The sequence below is a fragment of the Sphaerodactylus townsendi genome, linkage group LG03 (genome assembly GCF_021028975.2).
Source record: "Sphaerodactylus townsendi isolate TG3544 linkage group LG03, MPM_Stown_v2.3, whole genome shotgun sequence".
Taxonomy (NCBI): Eukaryota; Metazoa; Chordata; class Lepidosauria; order Squamata; family Sphaerodactylidae; genus Sphaerodactylus; species Sphaerodactylus townsendi.
Window position 1 is genome coordinate 121,839,918 of NC_059427.1, and position 24,965 is coordinate 121,864,882.

General features: G+C 43.2%; 1 protein-coding gene across 2 annotated transcripts; it reads left to right on the plus strand.

Moving 5' to 3' along the window:
- Window positions 1-875: 875 nt before the first annotated feature.
- USH1G (USH1 protein network component sans) lies at window positions 876-20,706 on the plus strand. 2 transcript variants are annotated; one of them, XR_007244083.1, is made up of 3 exons: window positions 876-1,122; window positions 17,078-18,561; window positions 20,119-20,706. XR_007244083.1 is itself a non-coding variant. In XM_048491684.1 (3 exons), the coding sequence occupies exons 1-3, from the start codon at window positions 959-961 to the stop codon at window positions 20,120-20,122; spliced, it is 1,410 nt and encodes a 469-aa protein (XP_048347641.1). In that variant the 5' UTR covers window positions 876-958; the 3' UTR covers window positions 20,123-20,706. The 2 variants fall into 2 exon arrangements, 1 of the variants encoding a protein (XP_048347641.1); XM_048491684.1 differs by having other exon boundaries at window positions 17,078-18,319.
- Window positions 20,707-24,965: the final 4,259 nt, after the last annotated feature.

Below are 24,965 nucleotides of genomic sequence, written 5' to 3' on the forward strand. Positions count from 1 at the left end.
ATCTCAACTAACATACACCTGTAAACATAGCTTGATGCAGATGTTTGCCTAACATATATGGTTTCTGATTCTGACCCACATCACTTGGCAGATGCAGGTTTCAATGTAAACATGATGGCCCGGCATACTGTTGCAGGGGGTGGAGCAGCCTCACTGGGTGGACAGAATATCTTGATCTGCTCACCACACCACCTGTCTATGTAGCGCTGGCTTGCAATGCCCCGCCATCTCTCTTACCTGCATGCACTGAGTATGCAAGGAATCCTCCTGAGGGCCAGAACACCTCAGCAAAGTTTGTTGCTTATGTCTGTGCCATTCTGAATGGGAGCTAGACTTTCCAAAGCAAAATCTGTAACTTCTGTGAACAGGGTTCTTTGAAAAGCTAGCATTTCAAGGGCTGAAGGACCCAAACTATTAAGGAAAACAAGGAATCTCTTCTCATAGCTGGCAATAAGGGGCAGTATTGGTATAGTGGAAGGGGGCTTTGAAGGATGGCAGAGGCATCACAATTTTTATTCTGAAAGAACCAGACATTAAAACTATAGAAAGATGCATGCCAAAATATATATATAAAGTGATAGGACCCTTAATAGGTTAATGAAACCACATCTTGGATAGTGAAATGTCATGGCATTTCCAGTACTTTCAATTGCTAAGAAGAGGGCTGCATTGATGCCATTCTCCCAGGGGTTTGTTAAGGTGATGTCAATGACTAGAATGCAGCGGGGTATCCTTAGGACCCAGGGGAATCCACAGAAAATCTTCTCATGCATTCAATATGAGGAGTCCTTCCCTCACTGGTCAGGGATTCTCAGGTGTCCTGGTAACCAAGCTCCCTCCCTCCCTCCTCATCTTCTCTCAGGCAGCTGCTTTCCTAGAACTCTCACTCTACTCAATGCCCACCCTTTTACCACCCCATTCCTTTCCCAATGAAATGGCCAGAGAATAACCCTCCACCATGAATGACCAATACCACCGAGCAGCCAGGGATGGCTACCTGGACCTGCTAAAGGAAGCTACCAAGAAGGAGCTAAACTCGCCTGATGAAGATGGCATGACCCCCACTCTGTGGGCTGCCTACCATGGCAACCTGGATGCTTTAAGGTTGATAGTTGGCAGAGGGTAAGTCCTGTGTTGTGCTCTCTTCATTCTTGTTTGAAAGTCAGGGTTTGTTGCTGCCCCACAATGTGTTTGATTCACAGGCCAAGTAAGTGTTTCAGAACTAGAGCAACAGACTCACAGCAGAGAGCCTGTGTCTTATCCTTCAGGTAAATGGCCAGGGGTTCCAGTATAAATCTGTGCAAATCTGAAATTCTTGAGGAAATTTATCTCCCCACACAGAGGTTTTAAAGCCACTCTGCTTAGCACTATTTCTACAGCTTCCAACTCACTTTTAAAATCTGTTGTGTGAACTCCAGTTATGTCTCCTTTGTTTTCATCCGGCAGCCTTAATCTTCCCTGCTATCTTCCTCAATTACTTTTTTCTTTGTTTGTTTTGGTTAAAGCACTTGGGAACCTCTTTTGTTTTATATGGCTAAAGAAGCAGACAATAGTTTAGAAAGTTGAAACTACTTTAAAGGAAGCATTGCTACCAGTGGTTCATATAAACACTACATGTGGCTTCCTATCAGCTCCTGCCAAACAGGTTTTGTGTGTTTTTGAAATTATACAAAACCTGCTTACCTGAGGTGAAAGAGGAGCCACTCCAAGAGGAGAGATTCCTTGTTCAAACTGCCTTCAGTTCTTCCCAAATATCATCACCCATTTTCAGCCTTGCTCTTTTTCATCGTTCAAAGAGTTATTTTCAGTGTCCCGTTCTGCCTATTCCCCAATTTTGTGCTGACAGGAGAAAATGACCTCTTTGCCTTCAGAATCAGTGATAGTGTTACTTATAGGCGATGAATTGTGAGTGGAAGAATCTGAGATTGAGAGAAGAAATTGAACAATTGGTTCTCTTTTGAGATTTGTGCTGCCCAAGAGTGATCATCTTCTCCCCCACAAAGGTTAAATGTTATCAGAGGAGAAGAGTAGTAATAGTCTTCAAAGGTTGCTTTATCGATTGGGTAGCTGTTTTCTTTTGGACTGATGCAGCAGCAGTTCTACTGTGAACACAAAAATGATTTAAAGTGAGATGAGATCATGATTCCTGTTTCAGCAGAGGCTGAGAAATCCTGCCTCACCTGAGAAATCCTGCCTCACCTGAGACCACCCAGTGAACTGATGGGACCAGTCAAAATTGTATCCATAGTAGATGCTGTTGCTTTTTAAAGTGTGACAGCAAAACAAGAGCCTAAAATTCCTTGGACCAAGAACTGTCATCAGGTGGTGACACCTGCAAAGGCATAGGGCCCAGCAGCAATTAGACACATTTACTCCATCCACTCAACCAAAGTCAGTCAGAAATGGGAAACTGCCCCGGAAGACTCTACATTGTTTTCCCATTTCTTGTCTGAGAAATGTATGTGGGGAAGACAGTGGAGCATGCCAGAATTGTGCAAATCTGAAATTCTTGGCAGAAATGGGAGATTATCCCAGAAATCTTTGGTAGATCACAGAATCTCTGGGACACTTTCCAAATTCCTGATTTGAGACCTCCTGAGTTCCCTTTATTCCTGCTGGTACTGTTTAGAAAGGTAAATAGAGTGTGGATTCACATACACTTGAGTGTGAGCAGGGATAGATGGAATGAATGAGACTGTGGCATTGTACTTATTGTAGGGGCCAGGGGAGGACTGCACAGCAACCTGCAAAATATGGTGCTGGCTTTGCCAGGTTTACCCCTTTCCACAAAATCTCACAAGAAATATAATCCTAAATCAAGGCCAAATCACTTGGGAGCAAGAGCTGGTCTTAGGCTGGGCCTTTCTGAACTCTATATTACTGTATAATTGAGCAGTGTGTTCCTGATGATGAATCAGAAAAAGTGAGAGTTGCTGGGAAGTGTAGTCCTGGCCATCTGGAAGGGCCCAGATTCCAGCATCTCTCTGAGGGGCAAGGACTACACTTCCCAGTAGCCCTTGGTGTAGGAAGCCATTCTCCTTTCTTCCCCCCTTGGTGTGTTTCTGTCTGGCGGTGGCAAGATTAGAAAAGTGTGCTTCTCCCGACCAAGACTAGGTCCCTGTGGTGAACTTTGAAGAACTTCCTGACTGGGCACAAGGGACAAACTCTGTCATGCTGGAGCTCAGTCAGAAGAGTCTGCTTGCAGATTTAGGGGAGCCTGCCTGTGTGTGTTTGGGGGGGGGGAGGAATCTGGGACAGGAGAACCCATCTGTGTAAGGAGGGATGGGGGAGGAGGAGATGAAGGAATCTGAGAAACGAGAGCCTATCTGCAAAGTTAGGGGAGCCTGTGTATGTGTGAATCTGTAAGTAAGTTTTTTTCATTGAATAATCAGGCTAGGGTTTTCTTATCTGTAAAACTGTGGGGCCAATTGGGGGAGGAAAGACAGGTGGGGTTGGCCCCCTTGGTGGGCATTATTAACCCACCATTGGTTTTCTAGAGCCCATTATATCTGTTTGTACAATGGATTTTACTGCTAGTTTTTCATAATAAACACACATTTTTTTAAGGTCAGTGGTTTCTCCCATTTCAGATATCATGATTATTAGATTTTTGGCAGCTGTCCCATTTTCTTGGGAGTAAGCTCTAGTGAACACAGAATACATTTCCTTCCAGTTAAAATGTTCAGAGATTCATGGGATTGGGCTGCATATCATAGTTCTTTTCACACACCACAATTCCACTCTGGGTAAACTTTGGGTATTCCTTTTCTTAGAAGGGCATCATATCATGATCTTGACCAGCAACAACCCCTGTCTATGTAATTGCCAAGGGGCTTATGGTTCAAAGGACTTCTTCAGCACCCACTTCTGTTTTGGGTCCAGAGAAGGCTTCTGCCACCCCAAAGAAGCATAAAGGGTGGATTTCTGTTGCAAGAAGCTGTTGTTGATGCATGCAAACCGGAACATATGGGCCCAGCCAAAAAAAAATCCTCCTTGCATCCCAGCTAGTGTTTAATTAACTGAAAGAGATGTGTTTGCTGTCATCTGTGGCATACAGAACAGACAAATGTTTGTGCCCTTTTGGTGATGAATGTGACTGGGGAAAGCTACATGGGGCTGGGGTTTGAGGAAGTGTTTTCTTCACTGACTGCTTTATCAAGGAGGGAAGAAAACTAGCAAGATGCATAATAAAAGAGCACATTATTTACAAGGCGGGATAGCTTTACTGTTCTCAGAGGAGCAATAGCATAAACGTTCAGTATCTGTTAGGGTCTTTCCATGCATCTGTAATATCATTTCCTTTAAAAATCAACTACAGTACAGTTTCTGTTCTAGTGCAGCTGATGCTGCTTGACTGTAAGAGAAAATAGGAGGGTGTTTAATTGTACAGAAATGGCCACACTTCCTTAAAGGTACTGTTGCTGAAAGTCAAGCCTGAATTTTTCCTAGAAGCTGAAATGACCAAACCGAGGCTATCATATTTTGGCCACACAATGAGAAGACAAGACTCACTGGAAAAGACAATGCTAGGAAAAGTTGAAGGCAGCAGGAAAAAAAGACCCAACATGAGTTGGACTGTCTCAATAAAGGTAGCCCTGGACCTCAGTTTACGACCTGAACAAGGCTGTTAATGATAGGATGTTTTCATAGGGCTGCCAAGGAAGCGACTTGACAGCACTTCTCACTCTCACACACAAAGGCGTTTTCCCCATGGCCAAAACATCCCAGGGGAACACTGGGATCATATTTACCGGGATGTTTCCATCTCGGTTCCTCCCTCCGCACGGCAGCCTGTCAGCATGTTCAGGTTTACTTTCATTTTCCTTGCAGACGATGCCGCGCATGCGCGAACTGTCCCATTTTTACGCCGTTCTAATTGGCTGCAGCCAGTGAGGCAGAAAAATAAACCGGCCCATTTCCCGCTGTGTTTGCGTGGGAGCAGGAGAGGCGCGGTTTTTAAAAAAGAAACACCAATTTTATCGTTTTTTGAAAGGCGCGAGAATAATGGAAATCTCGCGGGGTGGGCACAAGTTAGACCCGGAAGCCATACGGAATTCATGCCTAAACCGAGATGGTTCACTTCCTTATCCCAGGATATATTGGCCATGGGGAAAACGCCAAATTCTACTAAAATGGCATCAGTTGCCACAGGATGTACCCATAGCTGTTGTCACTTGTAGTTTGGTTCTCAGCATCATCTACATAATTTTGTGACCCGAAGAAACCACCTGAATAAGTCACTCTAATCACAGATGGGCATTTGTGACCATAAAAGGTCACTGAGGAGAATTACACTTGTTCCTTTCACGTATGTAGTCTATGTTGCTCATAAAAATACAGTGATCCCCAAATTTCACAAAACCTCTTGAGGGTGTGTGGTGTGCATAAGTGCACATCAGATTTTAAAACAAATGTCTGTATTACATCTCTAATTCTTAAAAACTGCATATGCTGTCAGAGGCCAGTCGGTTTATCTCTTCATGCTTAAGCATCAGGTACTCAAGCCAAACATATAATGGAGTGAGAAACATTTTGAAACAAGAAGGATTAACAAATGAACAGTACATATGAAGGAAAATTTATCCTTTTAAACTATGGAAAGGGAATAATGAAGCAATACTGTTGTCATACATGGAAGATTTTTGTGGATGTGCATGCTTCAGTGAACACCATGTTCGTCTTTCATACAGTTCTGGCACTGGATGAAGGAAAGGTTGAGGGGAGGACAGGAGGGTTTGGTGGTGACCTGCCCTGTTCATTAGGCAGACAAAAGGCCTCTTTCATCCTTCTGGCTGTGCTCTAATGAGGGAAGGGAACACAATTAATATGACGGCTGAGAAAAGGAGGCAAGTTGGCATTTAGTGCCGCAACCTCAGAAAGACAATCATTCTTCAATGTGAACAGGACAGCCGTTTCAGCCAAAGTGCCCAAGATGGGAGGTGAGCCAGTTTATGATTAGCTGGAATAAACAATGAAAGATTTCAAGAGATGAGATAGGGAAAGAGGTCTCCTTCTAACAGAGTGACAGTGTGCTATTTTATCAACAATACTCTCTTGTAAAGAACGGTGTGTCCTCATTGTTTTATTTCTGTGTGAATATGCAGGAATATATGTATCCCAAAGGGAACCCGATTCAGTTGCAGACTGAATATAGTATGGAGTTAAGGGGGCAGGGTTATCTGTATTTCTGCTCTGGATCTGAATTAAACTCACATGTGAAGTTGCTTTACAATGAAGCCAAGAATTGGTCTATCAATGTCAGTATTGTCTACTCTGCTGACAGCAACTCTCCAGGGTCTCAGGCAGGGGTGTACCACCCAGGGGGACATATGGGGTCAAATGACACATCGCCCTTCACCCCTCCTCCTTTCCCCCGGGTTCATGCACTGACTTCAAGACCTGGTGCAAAAAAAAAAAGTTGGTCGTGGTGGGGGTGGGGGTGGTTGCCCATATGGGGGCGGGGGACTCAGATTTTGCACCAGGCTAATTTTTTCCTAGATATGCCTCTGGTCTCAGGGAAAGGTCCTTCATCTACTACCTGATCCTTTCTATTGGAGATTCCAGAGACTGAACCTGGCATCTTCTTCTGCATGCAATGCAGAGGCTCTTCTACTGAGCAACAGCCCCTCCCCAGATCACTACAGCTTGGACTTCTCCTGCTTTTTTGTGAGATGCAGAAACCTCATGCTACAGTATCTGCATTTCTGTCCTTTATATCTCAGGAAAAAGGAACAGAGCATCTATATCACGATATATATAACATAGTTGTAAGTAACGCTGGTGTTTTTTGCATGGACAAAATATCCCGGGGGAAAACTGTGATGTTTCTATCTCAGTTTCTCCCTCCGCAGAGCAGACTGGCAGCATGTTCAGGCTGGGAGGAAGAACTCCAGATGATTATGCATGGCCCCAGGTTTACTGTCATTTTCCTCGCCAACCTTGCCGCACCTGTGCAAACTGTCCGGTTTTCCTGACATTCTTATTGGCTGCAGGCGGCGAGGCAGGAAAAATAAACCAGTGTTTGCATAAGAGCGGGATTGGAGTGTTTTTTTCAAAAGAACCGCCATTTTTTTAAAGTTGCAGGATAAAGGAAATCTTGCGGGGCGGGCCTGAGTTAGACCCGGAAGTCATGCGAAAGTCATGGCTGAACCAGGATGTTCCACCTCCTTATCCTAGGATATATGGTCCGTGCAAAAAACGCCGCTGCGGGGACATAAGTCATACTTTTGTAGTTTGCATATCTAAATCAAATAGTGGAAAGGCCAGATTTAGGAAGCATCCTGGTATAATTAAGATTAATTTGTATGAAAGTTGGGGGGCATGATGTCACATTCATGCAGCTTGAATATAGACTCTAGCCAAATTCACACAGCATTCTGTGGATATTGAGCACTCGTGAGTGGGGGTGAGAATGCACTGCAGCAACAAGTTCCATCCTTGGTGCATAAACGTCACATAAAGGCATCTATAATTCAAAGCTTGCCCAAGACTGTTTTTAGTGATTATGGGGTCCTGGGCAAAAGTTGAGAATGGGGCCCTTTTTATTCTCACTCAGTCCGCTGTGCTGAGTTGTAAGCAGCTAGCAGCATGCAGTGGACAGTGCAAGCATGGGTGGTGTACAGGCCATGAGCAAGACTGAGCATTGATACATGTACTGCCTTTTCCTCATGCACTTGCAGCCTGGTGTGCTGGCCAGCCAGTGGAGGCTGTTGACTGCATAGGTGCCAGGTACCTCTGTTAGTAATGAGGCAGGACAGGGACATAAAAGGCAAGGGGCACAGTGCTTTGTGGCATCTACCCACCAGTACCAGCCAGGCAGCTTCTCTTGCTCAGCTGCCTGACTGAATATAGTTGACTCAGCAGGTGGGTATCATACAATAAGTACCCCCTCCCTCTGCCCTCACTTCAGCTCAGTGGCCATGTGCCAGGGGCATAGCAGCAGTGACTTTGTCCCTTGCTTCTCTAACAGCAGAGACATTTAGGCAGCTGCTTGGTGGCTGTGTCCCCCCCTCCCCCTGCAAGCAGGAGCCCAGGGCAAGTTGTCCCATAGCAAGGACAGCCAGTATATATTGTGTACTTCTTTGTACAACCAGGACCCTGAGGGTTTTTGAGCATGGTGACAAAATACTTTCAATATTCAGTGTAGGACCTTTACAAGTACTATCCCCAGTGCTGCTCTTGTCATACCTGTGTTTGCACATGCACTTAATCGCCATGGAATTATATGCAAAAAGGACTTAGAATCATAGAGTTGGAAAAGACCACAAGGGCCATCAAGTCCAACCTGTGCCATGCAGGAATATACACTCAAAGCACTCCTGACTGTTGGCCATCCAGCCTCTGTTTAAAAATGTCCAAAGGAGGAGACTCCACCACACTCCGAGGCAGTTGAACAGCCTTTACCGTCAGGAAGTTCTTCCTAATTTTTAGGTGGAATGTCTTTTCCTGTGCTATGAATCCATTACTCCTTGTCTAGTCTCCATAGCAGCAGAAAACAAGCTTGCTCCATCTATTTTGCTGAAATCAACCAAATGATAATCTCTTGCAATTTTAAAGTGCAAATCACAGTGCAATCATTTTCAAACTTTAACACTGCATGGTAGCATACTTTTACAAAGTAAAAATGCACTAGCACTAATGCATAATTACTCCAACTAGATGTGTACATAAGTTTTGCAAAATAGCTTCTTCAGGGAGGATCAATGAATGTAGGCGTGGCTTACTTCTCAGAAAAATTCTCTTGATAGCCAAATCTAGTTTGCTTAAATCAAACAACATACCGGTCGTAATTACCTGTTAAGCTATAGACATTTAAAATGCCATTGGTATAAACATTTCAAGGCCAGCTTGCTTACTCTCAACATTTATATTGCAATCTCAGCGTTGTGCTGGAACGCACCATTCACGATGTGGTATTATGGTATCCAGAAAGAACCATGCTGGTGTTTCGTTATTTAAAGGTGTGGGTTGCAATAATAAATTAAGAAGGCTCTCTAAATTCCAAGTTCCAAGGTTTGATTAACAAAAACAGAAAACAAAACAGAAAACATCTAGGCACTTCCCTGGCCAAGATATAAGGGAAAGATATTTCTATGAGAGAAGGGACTGGAGCAGGGGTCCCCAACATTTCTGACCCTGCAGGTACTCTAAAGTTCTGACACAGTGTGATGAGAGCCACAAAATGGCTTCCACAAAATTGCTGCTGCATGAGGCAAAGGCAGATACAAAATAGCTGCCTCAGCTTACTGCAGTCACAAAGCAACATCTTTAAAAATCTGCACAGCTGATCAAATCTTGAATGGTCAATCAGAAACTTTGTGGAAAAAGCCCACCTAGCCCGGGCTGCTTTCTAAAAACACATGCCAGGTACCAGGAAAGCTGTTGGCAGGCCATATTGTGCCCCTAGGCTACTGCCACTGGGCTAGAAGCTTAATTTTAAAAAAATGCTGGCTGGGAATTCAGAGAACCTGCTTTAATTTTAATTCCAACCCTATAGCAGTGTAAATGGTGGGGACCCTGCATGGATACTTTGCCTAAGGATAAGTAAAGGAATACCTCAGAGACTGTAGTGGGAGTTCCATAAATGAGATCCTTAGAATTCCTCTCCATATAAATGGGGGAAGGGAAGGGAGGGGAGGGGGTTGGAGCTGCCTCCTCCACATGCTCTTTTCCCAACCCCAAGTGACTTTATAGCACTGAACAATGTTGCTTGTTTTTCATCTGATATAGCCACAGCCCAGTTATCTTTCTGTGCTATAATTCTGGAGCCAATCAACTTCTCTACATGTTTATTTTCTTTGTGTGTACACGTCCTCTCTTCGCCTGTCCCATGCCACAGGATAATTTCTCTTCTTCATCTCCTATTATGACACTGTAGGCAGATGCTATGAGCCTGTAGGCTTCATTAGATGTGCTCATCAATTGACTCAATTCAGCCTACATATAGTAGTCATCTTTGCAAAAGCTAGGCGTAAGATGACTTTCCAGTACTGATACATATGGCAATACAAATGCAGTGTTTTGAAATAGCTCAGCAGCTGCTCTTCAGCTAATGATGGGGATTGGGAACGTGCTAACATGAGTGAAAAGAAGGGATTGGTTTACTGGCTATTGATTTCAAAGACCTATGACATCCTTGCTCCTTTGTGAGAGATGGAGTTTTTTCAAATACTAGCCTGTTACCTTCCACACTTTTTCAGTTTCCTTTTTTCAGTTTCCTAATTGTACTTTCTCTCCCTGCACTATTGCCAGCAAAGCAGTTTAAGAGGAAAAGGGAGACACACAGATGGAAGAATATGGATGTTACAGTTAATACTCTTTCTCTGTTCCTATGAAATCTGGCCACATGCAAAGGCGCTGAGTAGAGTTGACTGGAAAAAAGAAAGGAAAAGAACCAAAACCATACAGAAAAGGCACACAAACCACAGCAACCTACTACTTGCCATTACATATAACTGTCAACACAGCTGTGGTTGATTTCCTTTAAATAGGGATGCCAATCTCCAGGTGGGACCTGGGGATCTCCTGGAATAAACTCCAGACAACAAAGATCAGTTCATCTGGAACAAATGGATGCTTTGGAGGGTGGACTCTATGGCATCGTACCACCCCCTACCCCCTTGAGATTCCATTCTCAAATCTCCAGGAGTTTCCCAGTGTGGATCTGGCAAACCTATCCCTCATCCACTCATCCATGGACACTGGTCGGAGGGTGGAGGTGGGGGGGTGGATCTGGGAACCCTACCTTTAAAATATAGTTGTAAGGCTTAAATTGTAGGGCTGACTGCACCCTGGTTCCTACAGTTCCTAATAATCAAATTAGGACTACTTAAAGGTGTACAAAAATAATTTCAAATAAGTCATTAACATAGTACATAACTTTTTTTTAGTCACTCCAGCATTGCAAAATCCTTCTGAAAATTAAAATCGTAGCCAGTTGTCTCAAAAGACACACACACACAATGTAGGTAGGGGGCAATACTATCTTTTATTCTGACAGAAATTTTGTGCGTGATAGAAAGGAATTTAACAGGTATCATTTGCTCCTCACACATCAGCAGTGGGCTCAAAAAAACAAAACTAACTATACTTCTGCTTGTTACATGGCTGCAAAAGTGTAGGAGTCCTGTCACAAAAGGAAGCAATCCCAAATATATATGCATATGATTTGGGCCTAGCTTACAGTTGTTGCACCACAATCTGTGGCAACAAATTGAAGAGGTGATAAAATAATATGGTGACACATTATGAACCACTGGTTGAGGTATGTGTGTTTTACAATGAGGTGCACTAATAGTATTTACTCAGCCCTGCGAAGTACTTTCAAGTTAAGACAATATGTACGAAATTTATGCAAGCATGGGTGTTCTCATTGACTGTAACTTGCTACCAATCTTCCGCCCTACGAACTGCCTGTAATGCCAGCCGAAACAGGCATTAGTACTGTATGGGTATTTCCCTAGGTTTCCCCAGATCTTGCTGACTCCAACTTCAGTTTATTTTGCGATTGCAAATAATAATTACACATAATTATGCTTTTCCTGTTTGGATGCAGTTTGTTGAGTTTACTAATCCTTACTTGGATCAATTAATTGATTCTTATCCAGACTAGTTACTTAGTTTGGAATTGCCAATCTTTTGAATGGAAACCCAGCTGATATTCTGCACAACTTGTTACACTTCTGTATTTTCTGTGTTGAAGCTCCATGTGTTTTTCCAGACTTGTTTTGTAAGGGTGTATCTACGTTTTGTGTGTTTAAAAACTTACTCTTCCACTATTGCAACCAGAGCATTACATAGTACCTGTGTTATATTTGTCTTAAAAATCTGCCAATGCTTACTCCCACAATTTGTGTGTGTGTGTGTGTGGTGGTACCCATTGGTAGTGAGTACCAGCACTTTTTAAGGGGCTCTCCTGAGACCTGAGAGAGGGAATTGGTGGAAATCAGTGCAGCCTTATATATGAGTTCCTGCACTTAAAAAAAATCAACACAATATTGCCTGTTCCCATTGGCAAAATCCTAATGAATGTCTGTTGATGTCTCCTTCAGCAAAGGCCTACGCTGCCTGCATTTGTCCTTCAGTTTCATTGTTTTTAAATATGGTGAGATAATCTGAAAGGAAAAACTGTGTATCACATAAAAAGTGTATAGCACAAATGGTTAAAAATATATTTTTGTACATCTTAGTTACTGCCTAATTGCCCTATATTCTCCTCAAGTATATGAGGTCAAAAGGCAATCGTTACAGGACAGCAAACACTAATGCTTCATTTCACAAGTGATGATGTAAAAATGGTCAGACCAGGCCTACTTACTGCTTGCTTAATGTCTTTTGAATTGATATGCCATTACAGAAAAGGAAATTCTTTGTTGGGCCAACCAGGGACAAAAGCTGTATGAGGGAGACCTCTTTATCTCTCTCTCTCTCTCTCAATCCACTTTCTACTAGAACCAACCAGCTTTTGAATTCCTTGAAAACTTTCAAACCCTTGGGCGATATTTTGGTTACGCCTAATAAAAGGTATTATTGTGTTTCTGGTTTTTTTGTACAAAATAGTTTACTAGGAAATAAGCAGGCCTGCACTGGTAAAGAAGAAATTAGTCTAGCCTGCATTCCTCTGCTTCTTAACTGCCCGCACAGGCCCGCACACCCAATTCCAGCACATGTGTTCATTCAGAACAAACATAAACAATACCTTCGCACACCCTCCGCTCAGCACCAGCATTTACAGTTTCGCTGGCTCTTTAACCACACTCTATCAATAATTTATTCTTCTCTTGCAATTCATCAAATATTTATCTTCCCCCTGAATTCCCCAGGCCCGATAGGCCAGTATCAAGGTGAAGGGAAGAGGGCTGGGCTAGCTAAGGAGTCAGAATGAACCTGTTGCCAGGTCCTGGAGAGTCCCAGGGCAAGAGAAAACCCCACTCTGGCATCCTGCTGCCGACAGCTTCATTTTTTTCTGTAATTTCTTTCTGGTCAGCCCACAGTAGCATTTTTCTGTTTGTGAGGGGTTATGTCGAGGAGAGGGTGTTATGCCACGGAAATTAACAAGTCATCAGGATTGGTTGCCAGTTGCTCAAAAATCATGGCTCAGCCACTTTAGCGCCTTGCTAAACTGGTAGGCTGAGAGAAGCCATGATCTTTCCATTGTTAATTTTTTTAAAAAATATGTCCCTGCCTTGTCTTATACAGTTTGAGGTGGGTAACAGCTATCACAAAACACAATCAAACTTCATACACACTTCAATTTAAATCTCCTTGAGTTGTTCAAGATTTCCAATTATGTCACTGGAATTATTTATGAGATAGAACAAGAATCTCATAAGGTTTCCTTTTCTTATGTTACTGTTCCTAACTCACCTTTATTGGTGCCTTTCTTGAGTGGAGGTCTTGTGAACTGACGCTACAGCACCAATTTACCCTTTCAATGAGATAAAGTGTAACCGTCACAGGCTAGCAAAAGCAAAAAAAAAAATCTATTACTTCACAACTGAGAGCAAGAGTGTTGTAGTGGTTATGAGTAATGGAGTAATACCTAAAAGACCTTAGTTCAAATCTCCATGAGAGCTTGCTGGGTGATCTTGGGCCAGTTATACTCTCTCAGCCTGACCTACCTCACAGGGTTGCTGTGAGATTAAAATGGATGAGAGGAGAACCTTATAAGCCATTTTGGGACCTCACTGGGGAGATAGGAAAGATACAAATAAATAAAATAAAACCCTACAATTCTTACATGAATATCTCTGTTGATTGCACAAAATGAGCAGACATGCACAGATGTCTCCTTTTGACCTACTGTATCAGTTGTATCATGGAAGTGATTGTACAAATTCACTGTTTGTGAGAGGATTTGAATAGAGAACAACCGGCAGTTCTAGGAGGCAGAAGAGTGTTCTGGCAGGATACGTGCAAAAGAGAACATGGGTCAAAAATAAAATGAAAACAAAATATCACAAATGTATTGATACATATGTTGAAGATTTAATATTAACAATGCTGGGAACAACAGACTAGTTGTGGGGTTTGCTAATATGTAGAGCAAGCAGATGGAAAAGTGGAAGGCATTAAAACCACTGATCTAATTTTGAGGTGTCAAATACTGGAGAAACTACCATATCTCATTTTAGAAAGTCATAAATATAATGGGTTCTTGTAGTCTTGAAATGAGTCACACCCATGATCTTAAACTGAATTTTGTTTGTATACTAGAGTTGATTTTATCATGACCAATGGGAGCAATTAGGTAAGTGTCTAAAAACTCACCAGTGTTTACCTTGTTGGGGAAAGGGTTGATACACTACAAATTCATCTAGTGATATTGGTGGAGGCAGGCTATGGCTCCAAGGAATGAGAATGTACTCATTTTTTTCCTCACCAGAAACTGGATTCTTAGCATGTGTTACTAGTTAATTTGCCCTCAATTCTGGAGATCCAAACATGGGATATGTGGGGTGGGGAAGAATTGCCCTGATTCACTTGCACAATACCTTCTGTGCTACTGGGAGGCAGGGATTCCGGTTGCTTGTTGTCTGTGTGAAAGATCAAGAATGCAAATGTGGTGTGATCCTGTATCAATCCTTGACATAGTGGTTGCAAACAGTGATGGCTCATGTTGTATGGCATGTCAGGATGCCACCCCCATATTGATTACAACTTGGATACTGACACCCCACCCTCTTCTGTCTATATTCTGAACCCCCAGAGGAAATGATGTTACTGCTACTCAAAATGCCAAGTGACAGCAGGGTGCTACAATCACATTCTAAATCCTAGCACCAGATCCAGGGGAAACAGTGCTTTGTTGTCTGAACAGGCAATATGGACTAGCTTTGGCATGAAAGAAAAAGGCAGCAAAGCAGAGGCATTCTGGCAGATGCCAGCCGAGGATCTGCTGACAAGGGCTATTATTCTTGGCTCAATCTCTGCCATGCTCTACAAATCCCTCCTCCCTTTTCATAAGCAATTGGTGGAAAGTTGGAGGTAGAGGCAAGTAAGACCCCTTAACAAAGGCAATCTAGTCATTAGTGGTGTATCACCAGAAAATGGAGCCCGGGGCAAGAACTGAATTCCCCCGCCCCATGGGTGGCCGTTCTCCCTAACCTTCTCACAGAAGTTGGGGGGGGGGGTGTTGCTCAGTCAGGCTTCTCCTGGCTGGGTGATGGAGAGGCCACACGCAGTGGCGGCGGGGGTGCTGCTGGTCCCTAGCAGGCCCATGGCAGTTCCCCTCCAACAGCCCTGAATGGTGGGAGGAAGGAGGAGAGGCATGGGGGGGGGGGAGAAAATTGCCCCCCACGTGACTAAATGAGCGCTGCCCGGGGACATATGACCCCATATGTCCCCTGGGTAGTACACCCCGCTAGTTATCGCTAGTCCCCCAAATCTTGAAGACCACAGCCTTTTCAGACTTGTCCAAATACACTGGGATGCTGGCAACTGAGCATATTGATAGTACGGTGCTCTTGATATGCCGGGTCACCATGCTGTTTGACTAGGGTATCATACATATTTTGTGTATGTATATGACTTCATCATACATGAAGTTATTACTTTTTTCCCCAGGGGATTCATTCATGCAAAATGGTGCCTCTGTTGAGATAAGATGGTTACTGTGTGTACCTAGATCAGTGTGCTCCTGATATGTGTGGTTGTCAGCCCCCAGTATGCATAATGCCTGAACAGGGCTCATGATGTTGAGGCTTTACTTTCCTTAACCTGATTTAGGCAGGAGACCTTTCTCACTCTATTCCTCAGAATCCTACAAGCAGAGGAGTCAAGAATCATTTTGGAACCACAAGTACTTTGGTTTCACATCCCAGTGAGGAACATATATTCTCTTGAGGAACTCAAGGCAGAAAAAGGTCACAGAGCCAACCCAGGCACAGGTCTCAGTTGACTCTGAACAGAAGCAAAAGGCATTGGGATATACCGGTATAACCCATGGGAAGTGTAGGTCTGGTGTTTTCCATGAAGAATGAACCAGGATTTTATGCATATGTAAGCAACAGATGAGAGAATCTTGAGAGTCAGTCTACCCACTCTACCTCCAGACATGCATGATTGTTGAAGTCCTTAGCTTTAGCAGTTCCTGATACTACTGATGCTGCTCTGCACAATTTGAGTGACCTGGATAGACTGGATGGTAGTGAGAAACACTGGGTACGCCACTTGAAAAATAGGGTTACACGAAAAGTATATGGAACCCTCTTCCCAGCTATCTATCCCATCATCAGTAAGTTAGCGACAACCCTCTGTTGAGGGCTGGCCATCAGTTAATTCAGCCAACATTAAGAAAGTGATGTCATAGGTTGTTCCTGCCTGGATGTTGCTGCAGTTCCCAATCCCATACTATTAACTGCCCTATAATTCTTCTAATCACCAAAGTCCCCCCACCCTTAATTATAAGTGTTGTAGAGGAATAGCTATAGTTAAATGACAAACCATGCAGTAATGAAAAGGATGGCATATTGTGACTTTTTGATTAGGTAAGCAGATGCTCTTCAGTTTAGATTATTGGGTGATGAATAGTAGGAGGTGCATGTGAGGAGTGGCTCGCAATAGTAGGATTCACAAACAGAAAATCCCATATAGAGATAGATAGGTATGATACGCTAGTGTGATACAGTGACTATCGAGCTAGACTTCAACTGGGAATACCAGGTTCAGCCATAAAAGCCATTGGATCAGCATGGTCTAATCACTGTTTTTTTCATCTTAACCTACCTGATGGAATTGTTGTGAAGATAAAGTTGAGGGAGGGAACCCTGAATATGGTATCCTAAGCTATTTAGAGAAAGAAGGCCCCAATGGTGTTATGGTTGCCAGTACTGGGCTTTATCCTATGGGATTTTTTACTTGATCTCTTCCCTGCACTAACCATCAGATGTAGCTCGTGTATAAATGGTTTCTATAGGCTCCTCCTTTCATTTTCACCTGTCAAAAAGATAGTAGGATACATCCCTTTGATTTGTAAGCTGCCATTCTTCAAAGTGCAAGTAACTGTTCCTTGATGATACGCTTCTACACAGGAGAAATACAGGTCTTTCCCCACACTAATTCTTTCATGTCATTTTAGGGGTGATCCAGACAAATGTGATATCTGGGGGAACACGCCTCTTCATCTGGCAGCAGCCAATGGCCATCTGAATTGCCTTTCCTTCTTGGTGTCTTTTGGGGCCAACATCTGGTGCCTAGACAATGATTACCATACACCACTGGACATGGCTGCCATGAAGGGCCATATGGAGTGTGTGCGTTATTTGGACTCCATTGCTGCCAAGCAAAGCGGCCTCAACCCTAAGCTGGTGAGCAAACTGAAAGACAAGGCCTTCAAAGATGCAGAGAGGCGTATTAAGGACTGTGTAAAAATGCAGAAAAAGCATCACGAGCGGATGGAGAAGAGGTACAGGAAAGAGATGTCGGATCACTCGGACACTATGAGTTTTTCCAGCTATGCCAGCAGCACTTTGAGCAGGAGGTTCCAGCACATGCCCACTATGACTTCTTTGCCATATTCTCAGGCCACCATACACGGCACTGCCAAGGGCAAGACCAAAATCCAGAAAAAGCTCGAGAAAAAGAAGCAGGTTGATGGGACATTCAAGATCTATGAGGATGGCAGGAAAAGTGTGAGGTCCTTGTCTGGTTTACAACTGGGCAATGATGTTATGTTTGTGAAGCAGGGCACCTACGCTAGTCCAAAGGAGTGGACCCGGCGAAATATTAGAGACATGTTTCTGACCGAAGAAGATACCATCTCCCGTGCCATAAGCGACCCAGGTTTGCACATGGACTCAGCCCACTCTGAGGTCAGCACTGATTCTGGTCATGACTCTTTATTCAACCGCCCTGGACTTGGCACTATGGTCTTCCGCAGGAACTATGTCAGCGGTGGACTGTTTGGAATCGGTCAGGATGATCCCAGCGTTCTGGAAGAGGGTGACATGGATAGATTAGCTGTCAAACTGCACAACCGCCTGCAGCGCTCGCCAAGTCTCAATGACAGCATCGGCAGTGCCAACAGCCTGCAGGAGAGGAATGAGGAGGAGCTGCCATGGGATGATGTGGTACTAGGCCTGGATGATGATCCCGAACCCGACACCAGCCCCCTAGAGACCTTCCTGGCTTCATTGCATATGTTTGAATTCATTTCCATCCTCAAGAAAGAGAAAATTGATCTGGAAGCTCTTATGTTGTGTTCGGACAATGATCTGAAGAGCATCAATATCCCACTGGGGCCCAGGAAAAAGATTCTGGATGCTGTCCAGAGAAGGAAACAGACTTTGGACAATCCTGATGTCATAGAAGACACAGATCTGTAAGCAATAGGGCCCCAGCTTCATAGTTAAGGAGACGTACAGATATACAATGTACTTTATACATATGATGCATTTGAAGACTAGAGTCCCATTAGATTCAGGAGAATCTCTAGGTATAACAAAAACTTGTTAACTATACGTTACAGTAGTTGCAAGCTGGGTTCATAAGAGTGGAGGTGCTCAGTATCCTAAGATAACCATCTGGAACATTCCTAGATTGGATTTGCATCAGTACCTTGGGGTATGGTATTTTGATATCATCATAATTTTTGCTTAGTTGAATCAACATGTTTAAATGCTGTTAAAGACAATGGAAGCATTGGACTTTGGGCAACCCCATCCAATGGTCTGGGTGTCCCAAGGAAGCTTCTCAGTGCTGTGGGGAGGCTTAAAATGCAAAAAAAGCCTCCCCACTGCCGGGAAGCCCCCATTGGTTTTAATGGACTTATGCCATCTTTTTGGTGGCGTAAGTCCAAACCCCCAGCCACCAACGCAACGGGAGCAATGGCCAGGAGGAAGCCGACTAATGTCAGCTCCTCCCCCAGCTACATTCCTGGACTGCCCTTGCTATGCCTGATGGCTCGTTTTCTATATACAGGGGTGTTTTTGGAGGGAGCATACAGTTATGGGAGCCTCTTTTATGCAACAGAACCTTGGTCAGATTTCTCAATATTAACACTGAGAATCTGCTGGTTCCTCCTAAACTGAATACAGGGCATCAAAAAGTATAGTTAGGAATCTTGAAACTGTTTTTACCCTGAAAGCTTCCAATGCACCCAGAAAAGTGTGATGGGGTGATGATGTGGGCTATTACAGAGCTACAGCAGCAAGAGAGAAGCCCAGGAGATATAAAGAATCGCTAAAGTGAGAGGGAAGGCTCTGTCAACATCATGTAGATGTGGCTGATGTTGATAAGCCAGTCATGGGCTGCATGGTCTGGTGACATCAAGGCCCTGCCAAGCAGTTGCCAGAACTTGCATGATGTGGAGAGAACAATCACTGGGCTTGGCTGTGTCCTTGTCTTTGCCTCTTGCGAAGATGTTAGCCCTCTCCCCACGTGTTCAGTGGCAACAGCTTCCTGTTTCATATTTTGCTTGGTATGCAAAAACTACTCCAAGCTCCAATCACCTCACTAGTCCACGAAGTAAATGCGGTGACACTAGCTTCACAACACATCAGAAAGTGCCAATAAAAAGCAGCTTCTGCCTCAAACCACTTGATTACCTGGAAACGGAGACAGAGCTATCTCACTGCAGTAGGAATATGTATAAGTAACATGTGTGTAGGAAGTAAATCTGGCCTTCTACACTGGCTCTTATTCATTTCACTTCATTACCTGTGACTGTAATTAGATAGACACATTAGCTGACTAGATGGCAGCAGAGGGACCTTCAGGTATTCACTGCACTGAAACAATACCTGTAAAACTGGAAGCCCCAGTTTAAATCTTTTAAAGCCTGTGCCACTTCTTCAGAAATGTTATGCCCATTATCCAGTTCTCACTCCCAGCTTTAGGTTTGATTTAAATGTATAGGTGGGCATTTGTTAAACAGCTCTGAATATTAAAATGTACACCTTTGCTATTATGAAGTATGAGAAGCGGAAGCAGTGATTTCATAGCTTTTGAGGGGGAAAATGAACTTTGTGGAATCAGATGCTAGACATGTAATGGAAAATACCTCAGCTTCTCATACATATTAATTTTGCTGTTTTATGCCTTTATATCGCTTGAGTACCAGGTCAGTATTTGTTCCCTAGTCTTGTTCTGCATTAACAACCTCTCTCTTCTCCTTTACAGATAGCAGTTTTTAGAGAACAAACAACAAACAAAAAGTTCTAAGTTGCCAGAAAACAACTCCCAGTGACCCTAACAGAGGGAAACCTGAACGCCACAACAAAACCCCCCCAGTTCTAACTCATTTCTCAGCTTCCCTGTTCTGCTTACTTGTCTGCAGAAATCTGCCAGATAGCAACCTTGTGCTAAAGATAACTTTGGAGATATGAAATACATGAAACTAATCTAAAAGTTGCTTGTTTGGGGCAGTAGAAACAGAATGCTGATTATATAGTACTTGTCAGTATGTCCAAACTACCATATACTTTAATCAGAATGGTTTTAAAATGGCAAAATTGTTAATTTTGGGTATATTAATTTATGAATAATTTATTGCAAGTCTGATTTGTTTCATTTCAATTCCTGCCCTAACCTGAATTTCCATGAAACCTGCCGAATCCCTAATTCAAGTGCTGAGGCCTCCCAAGAGGGTTGCACCCTAACAAAGCATAAGTCATCAATAACCTAGAGCAGAGATAGATTTATTACAAGTAGATTTATAGTTCTTTGTCAGGGGTAATAATGGAAATGACTGAATTACTCAGTCCCCCAACAGAGGCTCATTCCGCACATGCAGAATAATGCACTTTCAAACTGCTTTCAGTGCTCTTTGAAGCAGTGCGGAATAGCAAAATCCACTTGCAAACAGTTGTGAAAGTGGTTTGAAAATGCATTGTTTTGCGTGTGCGGAAGGGGCCAAAGTTGCAATTGTCAGGGTGAACTAGACAAGATGGTGGCAGGGTAGGGCTGCCGACTCCAGCTTGGGAAATTCCTGAAGATTTGGGGACAGAGCCTGAGGCAGATGGAGTTTGGGGACAGGAGACAGCTCAGAGGACCATAGAGTCCTGCCTCCAATATTGCCATTTCCTGTAGGGGAATTGATTTTTGTAATCTGTTGCAATTGCTAGAGGACTGCAGGCCCCAGCTGGAGGATGCAGCCCTACAGCAGAGCCATTTGTTAAAAGGCAAAACTGGTTTTAGGGTATGATTTCCAAGGGAGACATGACACTTATCACCCACTCCCAGCCATGTTTTTATTTTCTCCTAGCAAAACTTATTTTTCACCTCAGATCAGAACTGAGAGAAAAGTGACTGACATTTTTAAAGGAAAAACAGTGGGTACAGGAAAAGTTCAACACTGCTTCCCTAATGCCCCACTTTGAGCAGAAATCACTTTCTACTGCCAGACTTCATATTCATTTCTGCAACCTGCATTTAAAGAGATGAGTCCACAGCCATCAAAGCTAGTTTTGCCTTCAGTTTCCTTCCCTTATGTTGCAGTTCCAGATAGTGTGCTAGATTAAATTCCCATGATTCCTGGCATGCCCATTTCTGGAATAAGAAGGGAACGTTTGTTCCTTTTGCGTCAGCAGAAAAATGGTAGATTGAACCAGTCATTTCTTATAATGTATCTCACACAAAACTCAGCTGTTGACAAGATAGATATTGCCAGGAATTTGCCAATCACATGGTTTAAAAAAATGAGGAAGAGAATTGCATTCACCTTTGAGGTGATCTTTTTTTCTTCGGATCTTTGAAATGTTATGTTTGACCCGGGTTTCTCTACAAACCAAAGAGTCAAAGGTGAAAAGCATCTGGTTTGGGCTGTCTGAGATGAAAAATTACAAATGACTGTGAATTCTGGTGCAATCCACTGGGAACTACTCCTGTACAAACCCTAATTAGGGTCCCAGCTCTGCCTGGGAAATTCCTGGGGATTTGTAGGTGAAGCCTGGGGGACAGTGGGGTTTGGTGAGGAACTCCAGTGGGATATAAGTCCATCAAGTCCACCCTCCAAAGCAGCCATTTTCTCCAGAGTAATTGATTTCCTCCTCTGGCACATTATACTCTTCTTGTCCAAAACTTCACAGCTCTGCATATGACCACCAGGAGCTACAATGTGAGTTGAATTCCCCAGGATGACAACTTTTGTTAAGGCTTGTTTACATTATGGCTTGATGATGTTTCAAAGAAGAGCTGAAGCTGAGCCAATCAACAGCTCACCATTCCTGGCAGTCAACACAGGCTTTATTTGAAGCTTGTGTGAACAGTTCTGTCTGTACTATTTAAAATGAAGGGAAGCAGAATTCAGGAAGGTACAATGATGTAAGAGATGGACATTCAAGTTTAACCCATGTTTATCCTCTGTGGCTGCTCACTCTGTATAGAAGTTATACAATATCTCCTTTTCAGCCTTGTTCAGTTGTCATGAGGTCGGTACTCCAACCTTGTATAATGGGAAAGTGTACTACTCACAACCCTTCGAATATATGTAGCTGCCAGTTTGCATGTATAGGGCAACACACCTTTCCCAGCTTTGGTATGCAACAATATGCATCCTCAGACATTTGGGTTTCCAGTTGTGTGTGCTAAAGCAGAAACTGCACACGTATTGCACTGTAAGCACAAAGTGATAACTACATGTATCAAAAGAAGATATTGTACTATGCATGATACACAAGTACAGTTGGAGTGCCAAAAACTGTAGAAGCTTCTACCGTCTTTAACCATTCCAGTGGGAATGACCCTGAAGTTGTCAAGCCTATTTTCTATTGAGTTCATGGATTTATTGGTGGATGGGCGGTTTCACTCTGTTCTACTTTCCTCTCTGATGTTTCACCACAATTTTGCAAGAATTTTTAACAGGACTTTCAATAAATGTTAAGAACAGAACAAGTAAAGCCATAGCAAATAAAACAGGTGAAGAAAACCATACTGACAAAATATGGGTATTTCCCTCTTAGTACCAGATAGCCCCATTGCTGGCTAAACCCAGCATCCTCTGACAGCATTAAGAGTGATGATCATCTTTAAAAAGGTGCTTGCTTAGGGATTAACACAGGAACAAATCTGTTTATATTAGCCATTGTTTATATTAGCCATTAAAATGAGAACTCAGTATTGGCTGCCATTCTCATGCCACTTGTATTCAGAGGGCTTGCTCTAGAGTAAGTGCTCTATGGTTTGCAACCATTGTGAAAATGCAGAGTGACTTCTCTTACGTTTCTGCATCAGTCATCTTTCTGTTCCTTAAACACTTATGCACAGAAAATCTCTATCTTTTGCAGATGCTTGGTATATATTTAATGTATGTATGCACATCCTCCTTGTAAAAGGACATTTTTACTGCTCATTTATTATATGCCACTGTCTACATACAATATTTTTAATGAAAAAATCCTATGGTCTTTGTCTCTTTTTTAGTCTGGTTTAACGTATGGCTGCCACTTGGTTTCTTTTTATTCTTTGGTAAATCATTGTTTCTCACTTCAGGAACCTCAAAAGAGTTTTGCAAGGCTGAAATGCTACTCTGATCTCCTGAAAGGCAGAATAAAAATTATTCTTAAGCCCAATAATGGGAACAACCAGTCCCACACCTGTCCAACTTGATGCGTGCATTTGTAAGGCATGTTATCCAGTGGGCAACAATTATGATTTTTGTATGGCAAAGATTGGCTCTCTGCATTTCTCCTCTCTGCTCATTTCTCCCGTATCACTTCCAGGTTTGGGTTAATGCTCCAAATTACAATCTACCCCACTGAAATGGCTTTGCTAGTAACATTTTGAAGCTATTACAAATTGACATGGCTTCCAGCAACTAGATTTGTAAGTGACCCACCATGTTTCAATACTTCAGCCCACGGCCAGAACTGTTCAAAATGAGCAAGGAGAATAGCTGCAATCTTGACTTTATTCGGTGCATTCACAAGACCAACAAGTCCAAAAATATCTCCATCTTGTAATTAACCCTGTATCATATCTCACTGTGAATTGCCTCTTAACTTGAAAGAGCCACTTCCACTCACAGGGACCATCAATACGTCCTGGCAATCAGATGAGTATTAGGAGTTCTGTGCTCTGTTCCCAGGTGTACATGGGCAGATACAGAGTGGACACAACATACACAGAGATGGGGCTTAAGCCTTCCTCCTGCTGCATCATTTTCACCACCAGACACAGCCCCAGGAGCTTTGTTTGTGCCAATGGTGACAGGCTATATGCCGTTTTCCCCACAGGGGCAAACAGTGCTCCCCAGAATCATTCAGGATGGGAGCTCAGCATGGGTGAAGTCTGAAGCCCCTACCTATGCATTGCAGCCTTGATTTGAATATCTTCCCCTACATTCTGGGAACTGAGTTTCGAGCACTGAACTCACAGGGTACCCAGAAAGGATGTGAAGAAAACATAATGCATTATTAGGCCCTCTGGAAATCTAAAAAGGTCCCAGCAGGATTTTCATACTTCTCCTGTATCTTGTTTTTATGCCTACACTGATTGCCAGTGTATTATGGACCATAGTTTCCCCTTCTCCTTTCCTCGAGTTATTTTTCCTTCACCATCTTTGATCTGCCTGCTTGGGAAGGGAAATAGGCATGTAATTATTTATGGATGTCTCTGCAAATAAGTATACAAGCTAATTGACATTCCAGCCTGAGGGCAGGTGCTTCACCCTGCTAGAGCCTACACAATTATTATCATGCAGATCTGAGTGGCCAGATGCAGGATCCCAGTAAGAGAAAACAGGTGTGGCTGGGTGGTTGGAGTAGTGATGGTGACCTGCTTTGTGATCATACACAAGTTGTCTGGGAGCTCACTCTGTCTGGCTTTGCTACTTCTGTCATTAATATTCTGTCTCCTACAAGAAATCTGTGATTTCATAAATTATGAGTTCACGGCTGTTTTTTTAAAGAATTGCAGTAGTGTGTATATCGCAGTAGTCAAGTGGTGAACCAGCTGGTGCCATAGGCAGCAGGAAAATCTAGCTGTTCTATCAGTGTGCTGATCTCCAAGCCAAAGTTCAGGCAACCCTA